We start from the raw sequence: 21,624 nt of genomic DNA on the forward strand, positions 1-21,624 counted from the left end.
CGTGTGTGCAGGTGAGGCAGGGGCCACGTCACGTGTGTGCAGGTGAGTCGGGCCACGTTGCGTGTGCACAGGTGAGTCGGGCTACATCACGCGTGTACAAGTGAGGCTGGGGCCACATCACGTGTGTCGTGAGGCAGGGACTACGTCATGTGCGTGCAGGTGTTCAGACCCTCTGGGGAGCACGCAGCACACAGCGCTCCCTGGGGCGTGGCACGCTGTGTGTGTGTCCCGTGTAGCCTCAGGTGGGTACCTCGGCAGCTCTTCTCCTGTGAGCTGAACACGTAGCCCTCGTCGCAGATGCAGGAGTAGGAGCCCGGCAGATTCTGGCACCGCGCCGCCCCGCAGGCGCCCGAGTCCACACACTCGTCTACGTCTGCAGGAAAAACCAGCTGCATCAGGTCCACCAGGCTTACTGGCGGCTGGCCTGGAAGGAGCTGCTGCCCGCTGGCCAGGAACTGTGGAGGGGCGGCCAGCTCTGCGGGAGGAGCCCAGCCTTGCCTGGCGGAGTCAGTGCAGCGGCCTCCTCCCCCTCCCACCGTCCATCCTCTTCCCCTCCCCTCCCCCTCGCCCCCTCCCCCTCCTCTGCTGTCTCTTCCCTTCCTTCTAACCACTGGGTTTTCAGCCCCAGTCCAGAAGCAGGGCTGGGGGTGGGTGGGGAGTTTCTGATCGGGGCCTGGCTGAGAAGGCTGATTCCTGTCGCTGTGGGGCACTGGCTGGGCCGGTGCACAGAGTTGTTGCCGAATTCAAATGACAGCAGGCCAGGAAGGTAAAAAGGTACCTCTGGGGCCTTTTAACCTGAAGTCCCACCCTGCATCCCCAGAGCACCCCCCCCACCACCACCAGGCTGACTGCACGGGCCTCACACTGAGGTCTGCCCGAGGAAAACCAGCACCACAGCCACGGTCAGTGACCGTCCGGGGTCGTCCCGAGGTTCCTTCCCCTCTGCCACATGGACAGACCAGTATCAACAAGAGAAGCCTGCAGCCAAGAGCTGGTTCCTAAGGAGACAGAGGGAATTTCTAGAAAGTGCAGCTGGTGCTTCAAATAAGATCTGCCCGCAAAGACTCAGAGCTGCTCCCGACTGTGTCACAAGCGCAGCTCGGCAAACATGGGCTTTCAGATGTGGAAACTAAGCCTCCTCCCAGAGACAGCGGGAGTGATCCACGTGCTCCCCGCAGGGAGCCTGTGAACCCTCGGGGCCCCCACTGTCAGGGCTGATCTGCACTGAGCTGCCCAACCCACAGGCACTGCAGGAGCCAGGCTGGCAGTGGGTCCAGGTCCAGACCAGCCCCAGCTATTCAGGGGCGGCAGGTGCCAAGCGGAGTCCCCAGGCGGGTAGGCACCACGCTCACACTGGGGGCCATGGGCAGGTACCCCACACCATGCTGGGTCAGCAGTGCCAGCCTCCGCTGTCAGCTGCCGAAACTTCACCACAATCGAAGGGAAAGCTTGCAGCCCACCCAGCGGTCTTGCTCAACCTAACTGGCTCCGGGAAAGCTCACGAGCGATCACTGGCCTCTGGGTGGTCCCGTCGGCAGCCAAGAAAGTGCCCAGAGACTCATCGGCAAGGGCTGGGCAGCACTTCAGAACAGAGCCCAGGAGCCCAGCCCCACGGGCGCAGGGTCCCCACCCCCTCGCTCTCAGCATGTCAGGGCTGGCCACAGAGGACACGATGAGAAGGTGCCTCGCTGCAGGGACCCTAAGGGAGCAGTGAGGCCAAGGCACAGGGCCCGCCCTGCTGTCCTGCAGTCAGGGATGCGGGGTGCTGGGATTCACTCAGAGCCGGAGGTTGCCTCACCCTGGGTGGCCTGCGAGGCCGACCAGAGGTTCAAAGCCGGCCCTCGGGGTTTCCCAAAGAGGGCGCCTTCTCAGGGTGGCGCCAGTGCCTGAGGCACCCACATGCACAGCACAGGGCTCCCCTAGAATCTGAGCCCTGCAGTCTGGGCCGGCCCGTGGGACTGCCCCGGAAGCTGCGGGCACAGGAGAGGCTGAGCCTGAGTAGAGAAGGGCCCCGGGAGAAATGGCGGGGAGAAGCCCTTGGGTCCCTGAGCACTGCCCTGCACGCCCCACAGTGACCGCCCTGCGACATGGCCTGCCTGGAAGCGTGTTCTCGGGGAGGCAGACGGCTGTGAAGGGCGGGGGGTGGGCACTGCCACTGGGACAGGTGGAGGCCTCCCGCGTCTCGTCAGGCCAGGGAGGCACCGATGTGCATGACTGGAAGCGGTTTCTCCAGATAAGAGAGCCAACCCGTGTCTGTGCGCAGGGCGCCTCTGGGGCTCCCAGACCCCGGGCCCTGACCCCTCGTGATGCCGCGACAGATGGGAATTCATAGAGAGAAGGAGGCGGGCAGGCGAGGTGCCTCTGGAGAGGGGTAAGAGGGGTGCCTCTGGGGAGTGGGCAGCTTGCAGTGGTTTCTTGGGGTGCCCCGGGTGCTGGCTGTGGGGAGCCCCAGACTGACTGCAGAAGCGGGGTGGGGTGGGGCAGGGTAGCTGCCTTCTGCTTCTCTCCAGAGCAGACCTTTCTCAGAGGAAGGCTGGTGACTGGGGCCTCGGGAAGCCAGTGGGGCGGGCGTGGTAAGGTAGGACCCTGGAGGCGCCGAGCAGAACCCTGCAGGCACCCCCCACCCCCAAGTACAAAACTGAGCAGTTCTGACCAGGAGCACAGACACACTCAGAGTCGGATGAGCATTTCTGAGGAGGTTTACAGGGGCTGTGACTGCCGCCAGAGGCGAGAGGCAGACTGCACGAAGAGCAGGCTGCAGGTGCCAGAAGTGGCTTGTCTTGAGCAGAACTAAACCTGTGGCCTCGAGAGAATGGGATTCACACTGTCGCTCCCGACAGCCTGTGTCTCTGTGGGCATCGGAAACGTTCGTTCTGCCCGTGTGTGTAAGGAGGCCACTGAAACCGTCAGCAAAGAGATGCTCCAGGCCTACACAGACATCATTCCCTCTGAGAGCGTGGCGCCCGTGTCAGCAGGAAGGTTACAGAAGACAGACCTTCAGCTCAACCCCTCAGAGATGCAGTGATGTTTTGGTAAGTGCGGACTTGTGAGCAGCCCTTTGCAGGACTCTGCCCTCAGCAGGAAGCCCCCTTTCTCGTCACTTTAGCAAAACTGCGTTGTAACCAGCTTTTAACCAGGCCCCGCCCTGCTCGCCCATCTCTGGCCCAAGTACACCTTCACACAGCACCTTGCTTAATTTCATGGTTCTTTCTGTGGATCAAAGAACCAGAAACAAACAACAGATGACCAGATCTCTCCCCCGGCTTCCCCTTCAGTAACCTTAAGAACAAACTGTGTGACCGAACAGTGAGACCGCGCCCGGAGGGGCCGTGAGGAGAGCTGAGGGCCTGCACGCCGTGCGGGGAGCAGGACGCTGACACCCCATCTCAGTGGCTAACGAGGCTCCTTTCTGCATCCCTTTAAAAGCGTTCAAGGCCGAGCTGAGGCTTCGGAGGTGGTTTTGGGGGCTGCTGAGCCCACCATCTCCCCAGATTGCCAGCACTCTGATTAAAGGCACCTTCCCTTTCTACCGTTTGTGAGCTCTGATCCTGTAGCAGTGAGCAGTGGGACCCCAGGCGTCCTGCCCGCACCTCCCCACGAGGCATCCGGGGCCCTGACATCACAGGAACGTCTGCAGGCTCCGTGGCTGGGAAGGAGGCCTGGCGACCACCCCACCCCCTCTCCCCGAGCAGCAGGCGGGCCTCCCCAGCTGGGCTGGCTCCGTCCACAGGTCTGCGTGAATCAGCCTGTGTCCCGGCTCTGGGGCCCGTGGCCATGGACAAGCCTGGCATGTGCTGTGTCTGTGGGACGCCCTCCTGCCCTCCCTCCAGAGCCGAGGAGCCAGCCACGGCCTCAACCTCTCGCAGAGGAGCCAAGCGACGGAGGCTTCAGCCTGCCGACTTCTGGCAGCTGCAAAAGCGAACGGGTGAACACAGAGGCTGGGGGTCCCGGTTCAGGCTCACCGTGGCAGTTCCGATTGTCCGGGGAGAGCGTGTAGCCCCCGTGGCAGGCACACTGGAAGCTGCCTGGCTGGTTGTAGCATATTTGGCTGCAACCCCCGTTCTCCTGGCTGCATTCATTGACATCTGGGAATAGGACACGGAGCCAGAGGTGAAACTGCCTGGAACACTCGGCAGCGTCTGCAGCCCAGCCCCGTGGAACCCACCCTCAGGTCCTGGGTGGGGGGCACAGGGATCCAGTCCTGTGGCTGGATGGCAGGATCTGAGGGGCTCGGGGCTCCCTCTGCAGCGAAGGGGTGCCCGAGGTTCTAACCAGGTCCCAGGGGTCTCCCGCAGCTTCCCTGCTGACCCAGCACCCTGTGAACTCAAGGAGGGAGGAGCTGAATGTGCTCTCAACTCGCTTCCGATCAGTGGGGGCCCAGACAGTGGGGTGGCCTGCCTCAGGGAGGGCGTGCCCCACCCCCACCCCCCACCCCACCCCCGGCGCCCTGGAAGAGCTGGCCTGGCTCGGGTGCTGCTGGAGGCTCAGCACGGTGGCTTTTCAAGCTGGACGGAGCCCTGCCCGGGGCAGCAGGACGCCCGCTGTCCAGATGTCCATGCCCGGGAGGCTCGAGAGGCTGCGGGTCCCGCCCACCCATCTGCCCCTTGAGAGCCGACCAGCGAGGGTCCTGTGTCCCCACACAGCTGGCAGCCCCCAAAGTCTCCTCACTCCTGTTGCAGCCGGACAGGCTGGTGTGGCTGTGTCCCCTACCAGCTCAGGCCCTTGGGTGGCCCCGAGGGGTGTCCCCCATCTCCCCAGGCAATGCAGCCTTACCTCTGTTGCAAAGTCGCCCTGCCCAGCCGTCTCTGCACTGGCAGTAGAAGTTGCCCATGAGGTCCTGGCAGACTTGGGTCCCTTTCTTATCGCAGGGGTCTGGAGAGCACTGGTCAGGCAGCTCTGAGTGGAAAGCAACGAGAAGGGGGCCCTGAGCTGGGAGAGCGCGGAGGCAGGTCCAGGGCACCGAGGTTGCCCTGCTGGCCCTGGCTGGCCGTACTGATTCCCACCTCCCCCAGAGCGGGTCACAGACCAGGCTGGCTAGGCCCCAACTGATCCCAGGAAACTCAGGTCATCTTGGAGGGAGCGGCCACCCACCCGACAAGCTAGAGGCTGGGGCTGCACCCTGGGGAAGCGGGGCAGAGGCCAGGCCAGGCAGGGTCCCAGAGCCAGACCTCCCAGGGAGCGGGTCAGAGGGCCCCGGGAGGCACAGGAGGCAGGTACAGGTCCCCACCCCCTGTCCAGCTTCCCCCGAGCCTCGAGCAGTGGCCCCTGCTCCCCGGGTGCTCAGCAGCCCCGCGTCCAGCTCGCTCGGAGCATGCCCAGGACCCCTGGGCAGCTGGGGACGTGCGCGGGGCCAGGCAGCTCCTGACCTGGACGGTCCCACCATCCCCACGCAGCACCCAGCACGTCAGGGGCCCATGGGAGGGCCAGCTGGACAAGGGTGCGTCCCCACCCGACACACTCGGTTAGACCTAAGTCACTGCACGAGGACAAGCCCGAGCTCATTACCTTCGCCTGGAATCTGCCTAGAATGCCCAACACCCCCCCTTACAAATCTCAGGGTCCCCAGGCCAAGAGGGCAACCCCGCCTTCTCCTGGGGGCGGACAACTCCCAGCAGGAAGAATTCCACCCGCTTTCCTTTGCTGCCTCGCTGGGACGCTCATCTCTGGGGCAGAGTGAGGAGCGTGTTTGTGGGTGTCCCAAGCTTCTGAGGAATTTGGTGGATGCAGGCAGCCCGCGGCCAGGCTCTGGCCTGAGTCCTGATCCAGGCCCCACAGGAGGGAGGTGAGTGGTTCTCTGCCCGCTGACAGCGGTGGGCGGGTGCGGGGGGAGGCCGCCCTGGGCACTGGAATGCGCAGCATCTGCCGCGGTCGTCGGTGGAGGCCAGGCTCCCGGCTTCCGCTCCTCCTTCCAGAAATGTGAGGGCAACGACAAGTTATGACCTGGGCAGGGCATGCTCAGAAGGGCAAAGCACCGAGACACTGTCCTTGTGGGGACAGTCGGGTCACAGACGGCTGCACCAGAGGCTGAGGGGGCAGAGAGAACGTGTCTGCTCCATGGGACTCAGGCCAGAGCCAGGCCTGGAGTCAGGCTCAGCTGAGACGTGTGTATGTGTGGATTGAAAGCCATGTGACCAGACACCAGAAATGTCAGTGTTATCGCCTGAGGATTTAAAGTAATAGTAATAATGAAGATGCATGGTGAGCTGGGGGGGAATCTTGCACCTTTACGACAAACGGCTAACTTGCAAAATCTATCGTCAACTCCTACAAACTGAGAACGGTAGGCAAAGAATATGAACAAACCATTTGCAGAGAAAGAAATACATGCAGCTTGGCTTCACTCGTGAGTAAGAAAAACTAAGCTGAACGGATTGAGGGTCATTCCCCCACTTTTCTACTGGAAGAGATATAAAGTAAAAAGAAGTACATTTGGTTGGTGCAGGTATTGGGGGGCACTCCCACCCTCTGTAGGGATAACGGGCCAGGTCTGCGTCAAAACCGGGAAAGGACACAGCTTTCCCTTCGTACTTCCACTCCTAGGAGCTTACCCAGCAGAAGGGCTCAGGGAGACAAGGAGGCCACTCTGGCTTGTTTGTTATAATAAAAAACTGGAAAGAGCCCCAGAGTCTGCCAGTGCACCTTGCTTACCAAGCATGCTGCCCACCAAGTGGGCTGAGAACATTCTCAGAACCAGGGACCGTGGTGAACGGGACTTGACTGACCAGGACGCAGGCCCAGGCAGGCCTTCCCTCCACCTTGCAGAGGTATGCACTTCATGCCGCACACACTTTGGCTCAGGGCAGAGGGGCTGACCTCAGGCTGTGGCTCCGAAGGCCACAGGGACACTCAGGGCCCCTGGGAGTGACTGCGAGACCCCAAGATCGCAGACTCGGGCTGTGAGGCAGGAGCACACTTACTTTGCACACAGGTGACGAAAGCTGGGTTCTTTCTATACGGAGATCCATGTTCGTTGATGCATTCTGCAAGACAGGGAGGGGGTGTCACCCCGGAGAGACGTGCTCATGCTGACGCGCGCAGGCGCCTCCATCGGGCAGAGCTCTGTCCACGGGGCGCCGGCCCCTGTAACCTTGAGGGGGAGGTTCCTGCTATTGCACAGAAGGCTCTCTGGTGGCCCTCGGGAGGCTCTCTGACCGTGGCAGAGACCTGAGCTCCATCTCAACCTGACCCTGTTTGGAACAGCGCCCTGGGTTTGATGGTGACCAAGCTCCTCCTCCCTCCTACGCAGTCGACTGGGCCTCCGCACGGGGCCAGGGCTGGGGAGCGGCCACGTGCATCTGGGCACGGTGGATGCTGAGCCGCTTCACTGGCCTTTCGGGAGGTGCTGCTGCTCAAGCAAATGCGGAGGACATGGGCATGAGCAGTGGGCAGCGCCAGAGGCGGCCCAGGGGACCACAGGCACCCTTTCCTGAGGGAACAAACCCACACACCCAGGAGCAGGGCCACACCGGGCCTGGGCTGGGCTGCTCAGGGCCGGCCACGGTCCACTCTGCTTGCCACCAGACGTGTGCCCCAGAGAAGCAGCTCTACGAGGCTGCAAGGCTAGCGGAAAAGTGACCCAAATGCCCTTGGCACACTGGAAGGGAGAGCCCCGCACGCCTCTCTCGCTCTAAGTAGATATCCCAGCAGCCCTCAGAACAGCACTGACCGAGGAGCGGCTCCGTGGGGACTTCCAGATCACCCCGGCGAGACGGGCCACCTTCCTCCTGCTCCCCACTCAGAGTCCAGCGGGGCCGTCCAGCCCCCCTCCCCCCAGCACTCACAGAGATGCCGCTGCTTGACAGCCAAGGTGGCTTGCTTGCACAATCTTGTCGTTCAAGTTAAGCAAAATCATCTCTAATGTTCTCAGCTTTCGCCTTATGGTGTCAACAGCTACAGCCCACAGAGACAAGAGCTCCACAGGGTCTTTAGTTACGTCACAGTGGGGAGTCCTGAGACTAAAGCAACCATACTCCCCGCTAACCAGCAGGCGGGGGGGTCAGAGTGGCGGGGAGGTTTGCCAACAGCGACGTTGGCTGCAGGCGACACTGCGGCGGGAGGGACACGGGCCAGGCTTTGCTCCCGGAGCCCGGGAGGCCCCACCTCACTGTCAGAGCTCTGTCCCTGCAGGAACGACTCGGTGGTGAGGTCTGAGCAACCTCTCCTCCAATACATAACGCGTCTCCCCGACTAAAGGAGGCTGTGATTTCAACTTACCCAAGTACCTTGGATAAAAGTACTCCTGTGGAAAGAGAAAAAGAAAGGCAGCGGTTAACTGGCAGTGCCTGGCGTCTGAGCACCCCCCGGCCGCCAGGCCAGGAACCTCCCCCTCCCCCTGGGAGGCAGGTGCTTGCAGAGGGTGAGGGCAAGGACGGTCCAGAAAGCTGCTTTCTGCCTCTAAGATGGCAGGGACGGGGAGGGGAGGGCAGGGGGAGGGGAGGGCAGGCCCAAGAGGCCCAGGGCTTCTGCAGGGTGCTTGCGTGCTGAGACAGACCGGTGTACCCAGCAGCCCAGTGCCTCGGACAGCAGCTATGCCATGTGGGTGAAGGGTCCTTCAGGAGGACGAGAAACATGCCGGAAAGAGCCCAGCCTCAGACTCCGGTGGGAGGTCTCCCAGTAGCTACCGTGTTTGTAAACCACACCAGAAGAGGACAGAGGGTGTGAAGGGCACGTCCTTTCAGCCACGACTGCGAATTGCAAGGTTGGAGCTGGTCTCCAGCTGCCGGGGGGCGGGGTCACAGCAGCGGTTTGGTCCTAAATCCCCTCCCCAAGGAAACCAAGGGACCTGATGTCGCCAGCTTGCTGATGTCTAATCCTCCTGACCACCCTCCCAGGAAGGTCGCTCTCATAAGCCCATTATCACAGATGAGTAAGCTGAGACTCCAGGCCAGCCGAAGCCCTGCTTCCCCATGACTCTGCGTGTCACCTCCATCACTGGGCTGGGCCCCCAGGCCTCGGGGCTGGGTGGGGGTGCCCTGGGCAGATGCAGTCAGTTCATGCTTTTAGAAATAACCTTCTGGCAGGGGTGCTTCTTATAAAACCGTCATCTCAAAAGCAAGTCCAAGGCCAGGGCTGCTGAAGCACTGGGGAGGGTGGGGTCCGGGCAAGCGACACAGAGGCGGGCAGGGTTGGGGGCGGGGCCTGCTCCCTACAAACCAGGCTGCATTTTCTCCTCCCAGTTTCAGTCCTGCACCAGTGGGCTCTGGGAACAGACAGGCAGGCAGGTTTGGGGCCCTGTGATGAGCACTCTCGGGGTCCCCCGGGATCTGTAGGTCGTGGCATCTGTCTGGGGTTCGCAGGAGAACAGAGGGCACTGGGCTTTGTCATGGAGGGAGGGGTTTGGTTCCGAAAGAGAAGTCAGGGCGGGGGTGGGCAGGGCCTGCTCAGGGCGAGAAAGTCAGGGGTCAGACCAGGGCCGGGCAGGAGGCAGGCTGCGGGGTGGGTGCCTGTTTCTCACAGGCAGCCGCGAGGCTGCAGCTTCACAGAAGGGTGTACTCCGCTTCCCCAAATCGTGAAGAGCTGATGGTAACGCGACGCGTTTTAATACTGACCCTGCGGCTGTGAAAAAGCCCTCTCCTGGAGGAGTGAACGCGGGAACATGTGGCCACAGCCCCTTCAAGGAGCTGACCCAAGGCAGCGGGGCCTGCCCAGGTCTGCAGCGGGGCTGCGTGGGCCTTGGCCGTGCCACGTGCCACGGCACAGCACACCCGAGCCCCCTCCTCTCCCTCTGCTCCCATGAGCCATCCCCCCAAGGGCAAAGGAGAGCCGTTCACGTCCCCGTGGGGCCCAGGTGAGGCTGGGACTCCCGCCCCCACGCAGCCCTCCCTTCCACCAGCCACGCATGCTCCCCACCCTGAGCACAGACGAACCAGGGACACCCACTCCCAGCTCCTCTGACCTCTGCGGACGCTGCCCTCCAGACACACCGTGTCAGTGGTGCCTGAGTGCTTTTGTCTGGAGTGTCCAGGACCTTTACCTGGGTCACACAACGTGGCAGGGCTCACGTCACACTGCAGCAAATGCGGCTGTTTCTCAAACAGTGAGCTGAGAGCTTACTGCTTCCTTTAACCCGTAGCTGTCCACAATTTTAGTTCCAAAGATCTCTACTCTTTGTGAAAGCAGGCTGGGTGTCACAATAGTTTGCTTATTGACAGGGCGGACACAGGTGTTCTCCCCAGGAGCTGGGGGGGAGGGCCAGCCAGGGCCCGGCCAGGCCAGCACCCTAGTCTCGTCTGGAGGCCGCTGCTGCCCAGGCGCTGGGCCCCGAGAGCGTGAAGCTCAGCACAGCCGCTCCTGCAGGCAGGCGCCCAGACTCCCTCGGTGCCCACTGACCCTGCAGGGCTCCATACATCTTCCTAGCAGGGTTCAGACGAAAGCCTTCTTCCCTTCCTTCCCCTAATTCCTCTCCTGAGATCCTCCCAACTAGGCGCGGAGGACTCAATGAGACCGAAGGAAATGCGGACGCTACTTCTCAGGCCACGGGCCTCCCAGATGCCCTAGGCCCTGCTCTCCCGGAGGACCCCAGGTGGGCCCCCAGGCACCCCGTGCGGGCACTGCATCCCCTCCGTCCTCAGACACTGATGCGCAGGCTGCAGGGAGGTCCTGGAACAAAGCCCTGACGTCACCAGCCAGAGGCACTGGTGACCTGGGGCCTGCGGCAGCTCCGCACGTGTGCGTGTGTGTGTGTGAGACTGCCGGGGCTGCAACACCCCTCCATCCCCACAGCCGTCCCCTCCTACCCAGCCTGCCCCCACGTGACAGGGGCCGGGAAGGGTTCTCTGGGTGCCGGTCACATCAGTGTCAGGGCGAGCTGCCCTGGAGGCTATGCTCAGGGCCTGGGGCACGGAGGTCCTCGCGCCGTCGCTACTGAGAGCTCTCCCGCAGTCCACCTCCGCCTGGCACATCCCTTCGCACTGCCCCTACGAGTTCCCACTGCCCCGGGGACCCGCGCATCCCAGCTGCTGGCAGGCCCGGTGTCAGCGGGGCGCTGAGGCAGCTGCAGGCTCCAGCGGACGGGAGACCCGAGGCCCAGGGTGGGGCACGAGCCAGGGACTGGAGGGGGCTGGCCCCTCCCAGCGCAGGTTGTGAGAGTGTAGCCGAAAGGCCCGCGTGCGAGGCGTGTTGTGCAAAGCCTCCTGGCATGGCTCAGAGCAGTGTCTCCTGCCAGGCACGAAAATACTCTTGGAAATGGACCTCATAAAACAGGTTTGTTTCCAAATACTGCTCCCCCACAGCAGAGATTTGTAGCTGCTGTCCAGCATCCAATTCTCCCTTCATCCCCAGTAACAGAACTCTGGATTCAGTTAGAGCAAGAGTGCAGCCAGCTGCAGGACTACACGTCCCAGCCGCCCTTGCAACTGGGCGTGGCCGTGTGGCTAAGTCCTGGCCAATGGGACACACAGGGCGCGAGATGGTAAAGACAGAGTGCAGTACCTTGGTTCTCTGGCCTCCTTGCTGGAATGCAGATGTGATGGCTGGTTCTCCAGCATCTTGCCCACTGTGGGAGGAGGCCTGGGGGCCAAAGGCCACGCACTCGTGCAGTGGAGCACAAATAGGTCGTGTAAGTCCCGGGGCCCCCACCGTTGAGCAGCCCAGGGCAGCCTGCCCGCCACGTTTTACATGAGAGAGAAACACACTGTCTTATTTAAACCACTCTAATGAGGACAACCAGTCCATCCTAAAGGAGATCAGTCCTGGGTGTTCACTGGAAGGACTGATGCTGAAGCTGAAGCTCCAATACTTTGGCCACCTCATGCGAAGAGTTGACTCATTGGAAAAGACCCTGATGCTGGGAGGGATTGGGGCCAGGAGGAGAAGGGGACGACAGAGGATGAGATGGCTGGATGGCATCACTGACTCGATGGACATGAGTCTGAGTGAACTCCGGGAGATGGTGATGGACAGGGAGGCCTGGCGTGCTGCGATTCATGGGGTCGCAAAGAGTCGGACACGACTGAGCGACTGAACTGAACTGAACTGAATGAGGCCAAAGTACCAGGCTAACTGAATTTGAAAAATGAGTGCAATAGGTGCGTCATGGCCTGCAAGGCGAAGATTTCACGAGTCAGTAAGAATGTTCTGGGAAATGGGCAACGCGAAGGCCTTTCTTTCCTTCTCCTGTGCTCTCCTGGCAGAGGCCTCTCAGGGCTGCGGACACGGCCCCTGCACGGCACTGGCTGATCACCCACAGCTTTGCTCGGAGAGGCCTTTGTTCTCAAGGCCAAATGTAGCTATGATGCTCACCGGCGTGGCTGGGGTCCCCACCAGCAGGACAGGAAGCCACTGGGCTGCACTCGGTCCTAAATTCTCCAGGTCCTGAGCCTCCCAGGGGGCCGGGCCTCGCCACACCCTCTCTTGGCAGGGTATTGACCCCAGTGTTGGCCAGGTGCTCTTCCTGGAAGCTGTGGATATGCTGGCAGGAGCGGAAGAAAGCAGGCGTGGAACCTCCTGGGGCCCAGAAGAGCAGCTCCTCCTGGCGCGTCACAGAGCGACAGGGAACGGTGCCTCTTCCTCCAACTCTGAGCGGTGCTCCTGCCCCCCGCCCCGCCCCTGCCCACGCGTGCTGGCGGGCCTCGGGGAGCTTGGCCAGCACGGGGCAGGGGCAGGGGCAGGGCGAATGCTGCCCAGCTGCTGCCAACAGAGACGTGCCCACCAGTTCCTGGTGAGCAGGGGGCCTCCACCGGGAGCCCACAGAGCAGAGACGGCTGGGCAGGGGTGAGGCCCGCGGTCTCAGGAGCTGGGCGAGGGCACAGTGCGTGAGGGCGTGGGGGTCATCCCGCACCCAACCCCTCCTTAAAAATTACTTTAAAACGTAGCGACCCGCACTCTCCCAGGGTCACAATTACAGGCGTACACACGTGGACTGCAGTGAGATCAGTGGACTGAAGTCACCACCACAGGGCCAGGAACCCCAATATCTATACTAACTCTCAAACCACAGCCAAGTCTGCGGCCCAGAAACAGCTCCGACCTCTGAGCTCAGCGGACGTAGCTCAAGCACACCCCACACGCACCGGCAGAGCTGGAGGAAAGCGACAGCCTCACTGGGTTTACAATGTCCCAGCCCAGCCACTCGGAATCTCAGACACCAGGCTGTGAGCATCAGCTTCTTAAAGGGCATTTTCTTCCTAAGTCCCATAGGCAGACCTGCAGTGTCCTTCAGAGTATCTTTAGGTTTTCCACAGACGCTGAGCCCACGGGCGGGATGACGCATCGTTCAGGGGCCTGCCCTGTCATTAGGCAGCAGGGCCCAGCTCCACACTGGGCTGACCCCCCCGGAGTAGCGTGTACGAGAGCTCAGGGGCAGCAAACAGGGGCCAGACAGAGCTGTCCGCCCCCCTCCCCCAAGGCCATCGGGGGAGAGGCTGGCCTGCGTGTGGGCCCGTGTGCCACCCGTCTAACCAGCGGTCTGCAGGCCTCTGGGTCGTGCAGAGTCAGCTCCAGAGAAAATGCAATGGGCCAGGCAACTCAGAGAAGCTGCCCAGCTGGCTTCAGTGGAGGAAGCCTGGGAGGGACTGGGCCCTGGGGGGCGCCTGGCCGCAGTGAGCAGGGGCTTCCTGGACAGACAGGAGCTGGGGCTGAGTGCACCAGTGGGGCCTGGTCCCACCCTTGATGGACCCTCAGCGGGCAGAGGGGAGTGTGTCTCAGTATCTGAGTCAGTGAATGTTAGGGAGCTGCTGTCACGGTGGGGTGGGGCATGGGGGCAGGTGGGCCTTGGGTGTCCTGGAGGTCACTGGGGGTGACCAGGTCCCCCATCCCTCCTGCTGGGACCCCATTTCTGTGCCCCTGAGACCCCTTAGGCCACTGCAAAAAGGAGAGACTTGAGGGAGGGGTCTTCGCCTCCCTTGGGGTGTCCCCGCCTAAGCTGTCCCTAAGATGCTGGGATCGTAGGAGACAGGTGTCCTTGGTCAGGCAACACAGCTCAAGAGAAGACCAGCAGCTCGCAGGGCTCTGAAACCCACTGCACCCAGAAACCCCTCCTGGTGGGGAACTTCCCCACCACAGAGCCCCTACATCTGAAGGGGAGTCAGGGGTGGCGGCGGGTGGAGAGAGACAGAGACAGACACCGCCAGACGGAGACAGAGAGACAGAGGGGCGTGAGGTCAGCAGTCAGGCTCCGGCCATGCCAGGTGCTGGCAGACTCTGGGGGTGACCCTGGGCGAGCTGCGGACGCGCGGGCACCGAGGCTGCGGACGTGTGACCCTGGGCGAGCTGCGGATGCACGGGCACCGAGCCTGTGGATGTGTGACCCTGGGCGAGCTGCGGACGCACGGGCACCGAGCCTGTGGACGTGTGACCCTGGGCGAGTTGCGGACGCGCGGGCACTGAGGCTGCGGACGGGTGACCCTGGGCGAGCTGCGGACGCGCGGGCACCGAGCCTGTGGACGTGTGACCCTGGGCAAGCTGCGGACGCGCGAGCACCGAGTCTGAGGACGCGCGAGCATCACTGTCTGCGGACGTGTGAGGACTGAGTCTGTGGGCCTGTGAGTGCCTAGTCTGTGGAAGTGAGAGCTCTGAGTCTGCAGACGTGCGAGTGCCACGTCTGTGGACGTGTCAGCATCACTGTCTGCGGACTGTGAGACCGAGTCTGTGGGTGTGCGAGCGCCGAGTCTGTGGACGTGTGAGCATCGCTGTCTGCATCTCAAACAAACAAGGGGATGGAGGACCCAGACCTGGAGCCCCCTCTGACCTTCAGGCCTCAGGTGGCCCCTGTGCTGGGAGGTGGTGAACCGGGCCTGGGCCATGGGTCAGGCTGGGTTAGTCTTTCATCCAGAATCCTTTCCTGAAGCCAAGGGCAGTGGTACAGGCTCTGGTGCCCTCTTGCCTTGAAGGACCTATGTAGGAAGGTGACTGTGCTGGGCTGGCAAGCTTTTGGGAGAACTCGGGGAGGCCAGCAGGGCGCCCGGCACCCAGAGTTCTCTGAACAAGACCCCAGGAGGAGGACAGTGCTGGGAAGAGAGTGTAACAAGAGAGGAAAACAAGATAAGAAGGGAGTCTAATAACAGAGCTGCAGGGGAGGGCGGGGTGGACACTCGTGAGGCTGAAAGAACGTGGAGGAGACTATTTCTCCCTGGAGAGAAGCCTGGGAAGTACTGGATGCATCAGGAAGGCCCCAGGCTCCTTACTCTCCAGGGCGCCAGTGCGGTGCAGGCCAGCTCAGTGCAGTCGCTCAGTCGTGTCCGACTCTTTGCGACCCCATGAATCGCAGCACGCCAGGCCTCCCTGTCCATCACCAACTCCTGCAGTTCACTCAGACTCACATCCATCAAGTCAGTGATGCCATCCAGCCATCTCATCCTCTGTCGTCTCCTTCTCCTCCTGCCCCCAATCCCTCCCAGCATCACGGTCTTTTCCAATGAGTCAGCTCTTCGCATGAGGTGGCCAAAGTATTGGAGCTTCAGCTTTAGCATCATTCCTTCCAAAGAAATCCCAGGGTTGATCTCCTTCAGAATGGACTGGTTGGATCTCCTTGCAGTCCAAGGGACTCTCAAGAGTCTTCTCCAACACCACACTTCAAAAGCATCAGTTCTTCGGCGCTCAGCCTTCTTCACAGTCCAACTCTCACATCCATACGTGACCACAGGAAAAACCATAGCCTTGACTAGACGGACCTTAGTCGGCAAAGTAATGTCTCTGCTTTTGAATATGCTGTCTACGTTGGTCATAACTTTTCTTCCAAAGAGTAAGTGTCTTTTAATTTCATGGCTGCAGTCACCATCTGCAGTGATTTTGGAGCCCCCAAAAATAAAGTCTGACACCGTTTTCACTGTTTCCCCATCTATTTCCCATGAAGTGATGGGACCGGATGCCATGTCTTCATTCTCTGAATGTTGAGCTTTAAGCCAACTTTTTCACTCTCCTCTTTCACTTTCATCAAGAGGCTTTTTAGTTCCTCTTCACTCTCTGCCATAAGGGTGGTGTCATCTGCGTATTTGAGGTTACTGATATTTCTCCCGGCAATCTTGATTCCAGCTTGTGCTTCTTCCTGTCCAGCGTTTCTCATGATGTGCTCTGCATAGAAGTTAAATAAGCAGGGTGACAATATACAGCCTTGACGGACTCCTTTTCCTATTTGGAACCAGTCTGTTGTTCCATGTCCAGTTCTAACTGTTGCTTCCTGACTTGCACACAGATTTCTCAAGAGGCAGGTCAGGTGGTCTGGTATTCCCATCTCTTTCAGAATTTTCCACAGTTTATTGTGATCCACACAGTCAAAGGCTTTGGCATAGTCAATAAAGCAGAAATAGGTGTTTTTCTGGAACTCTCTTGCTTTTTTGATGATCCAGCGGATGTTGGCAAGTTGATCTCTGGTTCCTTTGCCTTTTCTAAAACCAGCTTGAACATCAGGAAGTTCATGGTTCACATATTGCTGAAGCCTGGCTTGGAGAATTTTGAGCATTACTTTACTAGCATGTGAGATGAGTACAACTGTGTGGTAGTCTGAGCATTCTTTGGCATTGCCTTTCTTTGGAATTGGAATGAAAACTGACCTTTTCCAGTCCTGTGGCCACTGAGTTTTCCAAATGTGCTGGCATATTGAGTGCAGCACTTTCACAGCATCATCTTTCAGGATTTGAAACAGCTCAACTGGAATTCCATCAACTCCAGTAGCTTTGTTCGTAGTGATTCTTTCTAAGGCCCACTCGACTTCACATTCCAGGATGTCTGGCTCTAGATGAGTGATCACACCATCGTGATTATCTGGGTCGTGAAGATCTTTTTTGTATAGTTCTTCTGTGTATTTTTGCCACCTCTTCTTAATATCTTCTGCTTGTTAGGTCCATACCATTTCTGTCCTTTATCGAGCCCATCTTTGCATGAAACGTTCCCTTGGTAGCTCTAATTTTCTTGAAGAGATCTCTAGTCTTTCCCATTCTGTTGTTTTCCTCTATTTCTTTGCATTGATTGCTGAAGAAGGCTTTCTTATCTCTTCTTGCTATTCTTTGGAACTCTGCATTCAGATGCTTATATCTTTCATTTTCTCCTTTGCTTTTCGCCTCTCTTCTTTTCACAGCTATTTGTAAGGCCTCCCCAGACAGCCATTTTGCTTTTTTGCATTTCTTTTCCATGGGGATGGTCTTGATCCCTGTCTCCTGTACAATGTCACGAACCTCATTCCATAGTTCATCAGGCACTCTATCTATCAGATCTAGGCCCTTAAATCTATTTCTCACTTCCACTGTATGATCATAAGGGATTTGATTTAGGTCATACCTGAATGGTCTAGCGGTTTTCCCTACTTTCTTCAATTTAAGTCTGAATTTGGTAATAAGGAGTTCATGATCTGAGCCACAGTCAGCTGCTGGTCTTGTTTTTGTTGACTGTATAGGGCTTCTCCATCTTTGGCTGTGCGGGCCCAGGAGGGCCTAGAGGAGCCATCCCACACTGAAGGTCAGGAAGGGTGGCAGGAGGAGATACCCCTCATCCAAGGTAAGGAGCAATGGCTGCGCTTTGCTGGAGCAGCCGTGAAGAGATACCCCATGCCCAAGGTAAGAGAAACCCAAGTAAGGTGGTAGGTGTTGCAAGAGGGCATCAGAGGGCAGATACACTGAAACCATACTCACAGAAAACTAGTCAGTCTAATCACACTAGGACCACAGCCTTGTCTAACTCAATGAAACCAAGCCATGCCCGCGGGGCAACCCAAGACAGGCAGGTCATGGTGGAGAAGTCTGACAGAATGTGGTCCACTGGAGAAGAGAATGGCAAACCACTTCAGGATTCTTGCCTTGAGAACCCCATGAACAGTATGAAAAGGCAAAATGATAGGATACTGAAAGAGGGACTTCCCAGGTCATTAGGTGCCCAACACGCTACTGGAGATCAGTGTAGAAATAACTCCAGAAAGAATGAAGGGATGGAGCCAAAGCAAAACAATACGCAGCTGTGGATGTGACTGGTGATAGAAGCAAGATCCGATGCTGTAAAGAGCAATATTGCATAGGAACCTGGAACGTCAGGTCCATGAATCAAGGCAAATTGGAAGTGGTCAAACAAGAGATGGCAAGGGTGAACGTCGACATTCTAGGAATCAGCGAACTAAAATGGACTGGAATGGGTGAATTTAACTCAGATGACCATTATATGTACTACTGCAGGCAGGAATCCCTCAGAAGAAATGGAGTAGCCATCATGGTCAACAAAAGAGTCTGAAATGCAGTACTTGGATGCAATCTCAAAAACAACAGAATGATCTCTGTTCATCTCCAAGGCAAACCATTCAATATCACAGTTATCCAAGTCTATGCCCCAACCAGTAATGCTGAAGAAGCTGAAGTTGAACGGTTTTATGAAGACCTACAAGACCTTTTAGAACTAACACCCAAAAAAGATGTCCTTTTCATTATAGGGGACTGGAATGCAAAAGTAGGAAGTCAAGAAATACCTGGAGTAACAGGCAAATTTGGCCTTGGAATGCAGAATGAAGCAGGGCAAAGACTAATAGAGTTTTGCCAAGAAAATGCACTGGTCATAGCAAACACCCTCTCCAGGGCTCCACAGCCCCTGGAAACAGGAAGGTACCCACAGCTACCTGCTCAGAGGAGGGGCCCGTCCACAGAGAGGAAGGCGGCCCAGGGTGGAACAATATGCCTGGGCAGGAAGCACCCAGAACACGCCCAGCACAGAGGGCACCGCCTCCAGGGATTCCAGGGCGGGCACGTGGCCCAGAGAGCCCGCTCCAGGTGCCGGAGCCCCCACCCAGCCCAGGCACAGGGTACCTGCCCCCACCTTCTGCTCCACCCGCAGCCCTGGAGACTCGGGACACGCTGCCCCTCTGCCAGAAGCAGAGGGCCCGTGGGAAACACTTGCACAGGCGTGTGTGGCTGCAACAGGGCGGCCGCACAGAGGACGTTCTGCTGCAGTTGGCGGGTGAGGACGGGCTGTCCCGGCAGCGGCCCCTCGAGCTGGCAGCGCTCTCAGCCCAGAGGCTGCGGCCTCCCTGTCACACGTCAGGATGCACGGGGCTCCCACGACTTCCTGAACTAAGGCGAGGGCCTCGTTGGGGTCACACCCACACACGATCACAAAGAGCCAGGAATCTGAGGGCCAGGAAGTGATGCTTCTCAGGAGAGCCCAGACTCTCAGGAGCCGGGGCCCATGGGCAAGGTCACAGGACCGCTTCACTCGACGTGCTGCTTTTCCAAAGGTTTATTAGCAGTGAGTTGTGTTTGCAGGGTCTCCCCCTGTCCTGGGGTCCAGAACTTCCTCAACATGAGGGAAAAGATGGCGTGGACACCTGGAGGGGCATCTGGTCGACCAGAGCAGAACCGGACACGAGGAAGACCCCTTAGGCACCAGCCCCAACCCCCCACCCGAACTGGCTCCTCCGGAAGCCACCACCCCTCAGTGAACGCAGAAGGAGCCGGTCCGCCCGGGAAGCTGGTAGTAAGGGGAAAGGTGTGACTGTGATTCAGGGATGGGTCAGGAAGCAGGACAGGATTCTGAAAAATCACACGCGGCTTTGATGTGCAAGGAGTCCACACGTTCCTGACGGGGTGGATGGGGCGGGTGTGGGAGGGGCGGGTGTGGGAGGCAACTCCTCCGGGAAGGGAGGGCAGGATGCCGGGGGAGTGCGAGGCCCTGTGTTAAAGTCGCTGCCCCGAGCACCGCTGTCCTTGCCCTCGTTTCACCCACTGCAGACGAGATTCCTGAGGAGGGCGTGGCCACCCACTCCCGTGTTCTTGCCTGGAGACCCCCCACGGGCAGAGGAGCCTGGGGGGCTGCAGTCCACGGGACTGCAGTCAGACAAGACTGAGCGACGAAGCACGGACACGGTTATAACAAGCCTGAGAACAGCTCCAGTGGGGCAGGGCAGGCTCTGGGGAGGGTGCGGTGGCCAGCGAGCAGTGTGTCCAGCCCAAGGCCTCTCCGTCCTGCAGGAGCAGCGCTGGTGCGGGCGGCGGCCTCACTGCCCTCAAGCCTGGTCACCTGCAAGCCCCACCCCATGCTCTGTAGGAGCCAGTGTTCCAGGCTGGGCCTGCGGCTGGTAGGAACACACTTTTCACACACCCCGCAGCCAGGCAGCCACCCAGGCAGCCAGCACAGAGCCCACGGGGGACCTTCAGAAACGCTCCGTGGAGCAAGCTCCCCGGGGCCAGCAGGACAGGCAGAAGAGACGGGGCGGGGCAGAACTGCTGTTCACAACGGGCCAACGCACACCACTGCTGACACCGAGAGCCACCGGTCACAGCTCAGCCCTGCAGCTGTGGGCTGTGCCAAGGCCAAGGAAGGGCACAGCTCGGCCATCGCCATCAAGCTTGTTTCACGGAGGGGACCACGGGGTGGGTCAAGCCAGCCAGTCAGAAACGCGAGTCACAGTAAAAGCCTGCACCCTTCACACTGATTTGTTCGCTGCACGAGACGCTTATTCCACCCCAGAAGAATTCTTTAAAAGAAATATTCCAGTAGAACCAAAAACAGCTGTGAAATCATCCTGACCTCAGGGTGTGAGGCGCAGCAGGGTGAGCCCACCCCCCTATCAGCCCTACTTCCCTGCGGGGGGCGCTCCTGGGCACACCCCCCCAGCCTCTGCCCCACCTAAGATGGCACAGTGCAGCCAGGGCCACTCCCCGAGGCCGGCTGCCTGTCGCCGCACATTCTTGACATTATTAATAGAAACTTGTCCTGAGCCAGCACCTTAGGCTCCTGCAGTCTCCGCGGTTCCCAGGGCGCACCTTGCGGCCGCCTGGCCCGCCCTCCCGCGTGTGCCAGCCCCGCTCCGTCCTCCCAGTCCTCCCTGCCTGGGACCTGCTGCCTTCCGGCTCTCCAGCGGGCACTCCAGCCCTCCGTCTTTGAAGCTAAGGCTCCCGCCTCTAGCTAGATAGGGGACTGTGGACAGCCCCACCCCCTCCTCTAATCTGGCCAAGGGGGCAGGGAGGCAGGAAACTGTTCCGGCTCTCCAACCATTTATTTCGTTTACGTTAAGCCGGACCCTACTGCTTTCTGGCTGAGCTGTCAGAGTTGCAGTTTCCTTCAAGGCGGCTGCCTTCCGAGGCCTGCCGCGGTAAGCGGCTGCGGGCGTCCACAGGACCCCCCGCGGGCATCGGCCGCCCCTCCTCCGCCGAGGGGCACCTGGCATCACCGGGAGAACAGGGGCTGGAAAGGAGGAGGCCTGAGGGTGGCCGGGGCGGCACACAGCGCCCTGCCCTTCCGCCGCCGCCGCCCGCCTCCATGCATAAGGGTCGGTGTGCCCGCAGAAGGGTTTGCCGCAGACCCCCGGCTCCCGCCCGTGCGCGCGCGGACGGGGGTCCCCTGAAGGGTGGGGCCGGGGGAGCGGGGGTCGAGGGGACCCGCCTGCCCCGACGCTCCGCTCGCGGCCCCGCGGCCCCGGGCGCACTCCTCGCCGCCCCGCGCGGCCCCGCGCTCACCGTCTCGGGGTCGTTCTCGAACACCTCGCGGGCCTCCTCGCGGCTGCACAGCTCCTCCACGCACTCCCTCTCCAGGTGGCCCTGCTTGGCCTCCTCGAAGACCTGGTAGGCGCGGCGCTGCCTGGGCCTCAGGAACTGCGCCGCCTCGCGCGCCCGCAGCATCACGGCTTCCCGGGCGGGCGGGAGGAGCGGGGAGAGAGCGGAGACGCGCCGTCAGCGCGGCGGCGCCGGGGCCGGGGCGCGCGGGGTGCGGGCGCCG

General features: G+C 60.2%; 1 protein-coding gene across 1 annotated transcript in view; it reads right to left on the bottom strand.

Annotated features, from left to right (window-relative positions):
* GAS6 (growth arrest specific 6) overlaps positions 1 to 21,527 on the bottom strand; it is a 30,892-nt gene extending 9,365 nt beyond the window's left edge. The window contains exons 1-6 of the mRNA XM_040267494.1: positions 21,366 to 21,527; positions 8,215 to 8,239; positions 6,918 to 6,980; positions 4,774 to 4,896; positions 3,963 to 4,085; positions 251 to 373 (exon numbers count right to left, since the gene is read on the bottom strand). Coding sequence (XP_040123428.1) covers positions 251 to 373; positions 3,963 to 4,085; positions 4,774 to 4,896; positions 6,918 to 6,980; positions 8,215 to 8,239; positions 21,366 to 21,527 — 619 coding nt within the window. The remainder of the gene's footprint in view (positions 1 to 250; positions 374 to 3,962; positions 4,086 to 4,773; positions 4,897 to 6,917; positions 6,981 to 8,214; positions 8,240 to 21,365) is intronic.
* Between the last annotated feature and the right edge of the window lie 97 nt (positions 21,528 to 21,624).

This window comes from Oryx dammah, unplaced genomic scaffold, assembly GCF_014754425.2.
Source record: "Oryx dammah isolate SB20612 unplaced genomic scaffold, SCBI_Odam_1.1 HiC_scaffold_24, whole genome shotgun sequence".
In the NCBI taxonomy this organism is placed as follows: domain Eukaryota; kingdom Metazoa; phylum Chordata; class Mammalia; order Artiodactyla; family Bovidae; genus Oryx; species Oryx dammah.